This window comes from Limulus polyphemus, unplaced genomic scaffold, assembly GCF_000517525.1.
Source record: "Limulus polyphemus unplaced genomic scaffold, Limulus_polyphemus-2.1.2 Scaffold3122, whole genome shotgun sequence".
Taxonomy (NCBI): domain Eukaryota; kingdom Metazoa; phylum Arthropoda; class Merostomata; order Xiphosura; family Limulidae; genus Limulus; species Limulus polyphemus.
The window spans coordinates 89,203-95,630 of NW_013668732.1; the positions used below are offsets into that span (position 1 = coordinate 89,203).

General features: G+C 36.4%; 1 protein-coding gene across 3 annotated transcripts in view; it reads left to right on the forward strand.

Annotated features, from left to right (window-relative positions):
- LOC106468703 (myosin-51-like) overlaps nt 1-6,428 on the forward strand; it is a 99,503-nt gene that overhangs the window by 46,100 nt on the left and 46,975 nt on the right. For all 3 annotated transcript variants that reach the window (XM_022397065.1, XM_022397066.1, XM_022397064.1), the window contains exon 12: nt 1,744-1,949. In XM_022397065.1, the coding sequence (XP_022252773.1) occupies nt 1,744-1,949 (206 nt within the window). The remainder of the gene's footprint in view (nt 1-1,743; nt 1,950-6,428) is intronic.

Consider the following 6,428-nt stretch of genomic DNA (forward strand, 5'->3'; position numbering starts at 1 on the left):
TTCCATGAAGCTATGTTATGATAAGAGATATACTGAAGTCAGCTTTGTACCAGGAGACAAGGTATGGTTGTATAATCCCAGGAAGACCAAAGGGAAGTCTCCTAATTTGTCTTCTCTATGGGAAGGCCCATATGACGTAGTGAATCGTCTCTCAGATGTGACTTTCCGAATAAAATGTGGTCGGTGAAGGTAAGCTAAAGGTGGTGCATGCCAACAGGCTTTGGCGTTATCACGATCCAGAACATTTCAGTTGGAACGAAGTGAACAACGGAACAAATGACGCTGCTGAAGACGTGTGACCTGAAAAAGCCACTGTCGAAGAAGAAACTCTACTCAGTTTTGAGAAGGGAAACAGTAAGCCCTTTGATGAAGTTACTACCACTGATGTGACTGTTACCAATGTTAGGACGTTTCCTGATGAAGCAGATGAATCCCACATCAAGCAGAAGCCAACGAGGTAGAGACCAGTACAGAAGAAGATACGTCCTATAAAATTAAAAGACTTTGTTGAATTTTAATTTTGTGTTTGTAAATTATGTACATTTAATTAAGTTATTGGTAAATATTTATTAGTTTAATATAAGTGGCTATTGGTCGGGAAGAACAATATTAAGGAAGGGGCAGTGTTACGACAGCGGAAGTCACGTGACGCTGATAACACGTCATGAGCTTCTAGAACGTTCGTGTCCCTTCATGAAGCCTCGAGTGTTTACTAGATATGCGTTATTCTTGTATATAAGACCGCCAAGAAGTGACGGCAACAATGTAATTGAACTGCAGACAGAGATAGAAACTGACAATTGAGTTGAGCACGTGAGTCGTTCGTTGTGAATAATAGCGTTTGTTATAGCATGACTGTGGAAATTAAGTGTTTTTCAAAGTTGTATTGAGAAAGAATATATTAGTTTTATTTAAGAAAGGACTTGTGTCGCTAAAGTTTCATCAGAAAGAAATTAAACGGGAAGTTGACTAACAACCGGAGGCGTAACAGTATAAATGAGTAATTAGGTAATATATTAACCACACTAGATGTATACTGTGTAATGTAATATGTACATGCATTTTACTTTACTAGAATGTTGAACTTGACTGAGAAGTTGGATTTTACTAGACTGTTGGATTTGAATGGAGTGTTTATCTTGACTGGGGTTTTTATTTTTCTAGAATTTTGAAATCTTCTTAATTGTTAGACTTGATCAGAGTGTTGGATTTAATGAATTTTGGATTTTGTTTGACTTAAGTGCAATATTTGATTTCACTGGAATGTTGGATTTAACTAGGATGTTGAATTTGACTGGGGCATTGGGCTTGATAAGAGTTTTGACTTGACTGTTTGAGTTCACTGGAATGTTGGACCTGACTGGAGTGTTGAACTTTGCTGTAATGTTTGACTTAATTGGAATGTTTAGCTTAACTGGAATGTTGGATTTTATTGGACTGTTGCACATTGACTTGAATTTTGAAAATGAGTACGTTGTTAGATTTGATTGAAGTGTTTGAATTTGACGAAATGCAAGACTTTACTGGATAGTTGAGCTTCACTGGGGATTTGGATTCAATGTGAGTATTGGACTTTCGTGTAGGTTTGAGCTAGAGATATTCATAATATAGAAGCCAAGTACCTTACAACACACTTACTGAACCAAACCACTTACAATATTTAACTCTAGCTTGTAATGTATAATTAATTAAATAAGATTGTACAATCTAAAATTGTATGAAACTTTATCATTTGTTTTTTAGGTTTTTTGACTTTAAATCCACCAATCCACAAATGTTTGGGGTGAAACACTTTGCTGGAAATGTTGTGTATGATGCTTCCAACTTCCTTCAAACAAACAGAGATGTTGTACCGGACGATGTGGTCTCTGTATTCCACAAGACCAACTGTAACTTTGGTTTTGCCACACACTTGTTTGGCAGCGAACTAAGAGCTTTATATTCAGGAGGTTTGTTCCTTTTTATTAACTTACACCATAGTGTGTTATGTGTTGGTAAAGTCAACATCAGTTTTAAACTTCTTGTTCACAAACTATATGAAAATATGAGAATTCAATAGAATATCGGGTGAATTAATTTTACATTTTAAAGGATTTAAACTTTCATATTATATAATTCTGTTATGTACTCTGCATGGTCTGTTTCGTTTTACAGTGTGTTATATTGTAACAACAAAACAATTTAAACTCTGGTGTTAAGATATATAATTCTACCAGATGCTCTCCTTGGTCTGTTTCATCTTACAGCATGTTATGTTTGAACAATAAAACAATATTTAAACTCTGGTGTAAGATATCTGATTCTGACAAAGTATCTTACTTTTGCTCACATGCATAGCTATTCTCATTCAGTGCTGCCCTCTATTTGTAAAAAACTTTCGCATGCCACAAGCCTTTCACTCCCATTTACCCCTCGATTCACACAGTTTAACTGATTTTCACATGCAAATTATCATGCAACCAACTTCCACCAATACTAGTGCCACACACACACACGTGATTTCCTATGCTATTCTACCTAATTTTCACTTCTCGTTTGGCAGTACTAATGGTAAGGCGTTTAGTTTGTGCTCTCTTCAAGTTACTAGTTATTATACTTTGGTGATATGTGTAACTTATTCCGCAGTGGAATTATCTTATATTTCTACCCCATTACGGAACTTAGTACTTCATTATAAATCATTTTGAATATTAATTCCGAATTATAAGTTATCACTTTGGAGGTTATATTTTATATCAGCACATTTACACAGGTTTGGTATTTCCAGATATCCTGTATGTTGTAAAGTTACAGTGGTCATTCTTCATCCTAGTGTGGTACTTCCAGATATACTGTATGTTGTAAGATTACAGTGGTCATTCTTCATCCCAGTGTGTACTGCCAGGTATACTGTATGTTGTAAGGTTACAGTGGTCATTCTTTATCCTATTGTATACTTCCAGATATCCTTTACAGGTTACAGTGGTCATTTTGCATCCTAGTGTAGTCCTTCCAGATATACTGTATGTTGGAGGGTTATAGTGGTCATTCTTCATCCTAGTGTGGTACTTCCAGATATACTGTATGTTGTAAAGTTACAGTGGTCATTCTTCATCCTAGTGTGGTACTTCCAGATATACTGTATGTTGTAAGGTTCCAGTGGTCATTCTTTATCCTAGTGTGTACGTCCAGATATCCTGTATGTTGTAACGTTACAGTGGTCATTTTTCATCCTAGTGTGGTCCTTCCAGATATACTGTATGTTGTATGGCTACAGTGGTCATTCTTTATCTTAGTGTGTACGTCCAGATATCCTGTATGTTGTAAGGCTACAGTGGTTATTTTTCATTTCTAATGAAGAGAACATGGCATTATATATATTGTTACGACAGCGGAAGTCACGTGATGCGGGTAACACGTAATGAGTATCTCGAAGGTTCCTGAAGGCTCGAGTGTTTGCCAGACGCCCTCTAATTTGTATATATAAGACTAGCAAGAGACGGACAATTGAGTCAAGCACGGTAGTGACCGTAAGTAAAGTGCGTGAATCATTGTGAATTATAGCGTGTGTTTAAATTAAAGTGACTGTGGAAATTAAGTGTATTCCAAAGTTGAGTTGAGAAAGAATAAACTAGTTTTATTTAAGAAAGAATTGAAGTTTCTGGGAAAGAATTTCTACGGAAAATTAACAAACGAACACAGAGACGTAACAATATCATTCTTTTATGCTATCTCTCTCAGTTCACAGTGTGCTATGGAAGTCAAGTGACAAGATGAGGACATAACCTTTATACATGACAGTAACACTAGAAACAGTAGATACAAGATCAAACTATGGCTGCAGTAACATCTTCTGTGGAACTAAACTTATACATAACAGTAACACTAGAAACAGTAGATACAAAATGAAAACTATGGCTCCAGTAACATCTTCTGTGGAACTAATCTTGTACATGACAGTAACACTAGAAACAGTAGATACAAGATCAAAACCATGTCTCCAGTAACATCTTCTGTGAAACTAAACTTATACATGACAATAACACTAGAAACAGTAGATAAAAGATCAAACTATGTCTCCAGTAACATCTTCTGTGAAACTAAACTTATACATGACAGTAACACTAGAAACAGTAAATTCAAAATCAAAACTATGGCTCCAGTAACATCTTCTGTGGAACTAAACTTATACATGGCAATATCACCAGAGACATTAGATACAAAATCAAAACTATGGCTCCAGTAACATCTTCTGTGGAACTAAACTTATACATGGCAATATCACCAGAGACATTAGATACAAAATCAAAAGTAAGCCTCCAGTAACATCTTCTGTGGAACTAAAGTTATACATGACAGTAACACTAGAAACAGTAGATACAAAATGAAAACTATGGCTCCAGTAACATCTTCTGTGAGACTAAACTTATACATGACAGTAACACTTGAAACAGTAGATACAACATCAAAAGAAAGCCTCCAGTAACATCTTCTGTGAGAATACATTTAACCACAGTGGTACCACAAGAGACAGTAGATATAAGATCAAAACTAGGTCTTCAGAAACTTCAAAACTAAACATGGACATAGAAATGTCATGAAAGATAGTTCATACACAATCAAAATTAGGTCTTCAGAAACTTCATTCATAAAACCAAACATGGACGTAGAAATGTCATGAAAGATAGTTGATACACAATCAAAACTCGGTCTCCATAAAAACTCTGTCTTCATAACGTTAAAATTAATTACGGGGTAATGCCACTAGAGACAGTAGTTACAAGATGAAAAGTAGTTCTCCAGCAACAATTTCCATAAGGCTAAAACTTAGACATGGAAATTCCAATAAAAATAGTAGAAAGAAGATCAACAGTATGACTTCTATGACATCTTTCATAAGACTAAAGTAAGACAAGGTGATATCATGAGATAAGGTAAATGCACGAGCTAGATTTCCTGTATTTGAAATACTAGAGGCTTATCTGAAAACTATACACATTTTCAATTAACTAAACAGTTTACCTTTCTAAAATAGGAGAGAACACATGTAAGACGTAAATGTTATAGCAGCTTCTTTACACTGTGTGAGATTCAGAACACCTGTAAGATATAAATGTTAAAGCAGCTACTTTGCACTGTGTGAGATTCAGAAAACATGTAAGATGAAAATGTTATAGCAGCTTCTTTACACTGTATAAGATTCAAAACACATGTAAGATATAAATGTTATAGTAGCTTCTCTACACTATGTGCGATTCAGAACACATGTAAGATGTAAATGTTATAGCAGCTTCTTTACACTGTGTGAGATTCAGAATACCTGTAAGATGTAAATGCTATAGTAGCTTATTTACACTGTGTGAGATACAGAACACCTGTAAGATGTAAGTGTTATAACAGCTTCTTTGCACTGTGTGAGATTCAGAACCCCTGTAAGATGTAAATGTTCTAGCAGCTTCTTTACAATTTGTGAGATTCAGAACACCTGTAAGATGCAAATGTTATGACAGCTTTTTTACACTGTGTGAGATTCAGAACGCATGTAAGATGTAAGTGTTATAGCAGCTTCTTTACACTGTGTGAGATTCAGAATACCTGTTAGATGTAAATGTTATAGTAGCTTATTTATACTGTGTGAGATTCAGAACACATGTAAGATGAAAATGTTATAGCAGCTTCTTTCTACACTGGTCTCCGTCTCGTTGGCTTTTGCTACACGTGGGGGTTTATCTGCTCCACCAGGAAATGTCCTATTGTCGGTAACAGTCACATCAGTGGTAGTAACTTCATTAACGGATCAAAACCGGGTAGATTTTCTTCTTCATCAGTGGCTTTTTCAGGTGACACGTCTTCAGCAGCGTCATTTGTTCCATTGTTCACTTCGTTCCAACTGAAATGTCCTGAACTGTGATAACGCCAAAGCCTGTGGGCATGCGCCACCTTTGGCTTACCTTCACCGACCATATTTTATTCGGAAAGGCACATCTGAGAGACGATTCACTACGTCATATGGGCCTTCCCATAGAGAAGACAAATTAGGAGACTTCCCTTTGGTCTTCCTGGGATTATACAACCATACCTTGTCTCCTGGTACAAAGCTGACTTCAGTATATCTCTTATCATAATATAGCTTCATGAAATCAGCAGACGCTTTTAAGTTTGGACGCACTTAATGGTGAATATCATACATCCTTTCCGATAACACTTTCACAAACTCTGACACATTTTCAGGCAACTCTTCATAAGGTGGGCGTCCTGTTAACAGATCCACTGGCAACCGAAGTTCCCGACCAAACATTACCTTCCCTGGAGTGTATCCAGTGGCTTCGTGCTCTGCTGTCCTATAGGCCATGAACAGTGGAGGGAGTAAGACATCCCAGTCATCTTGGCAACTATTACAAAACTTTGCCAATTCCTGTCCCAGTGTCCAATTGTACTTTTCTACCATC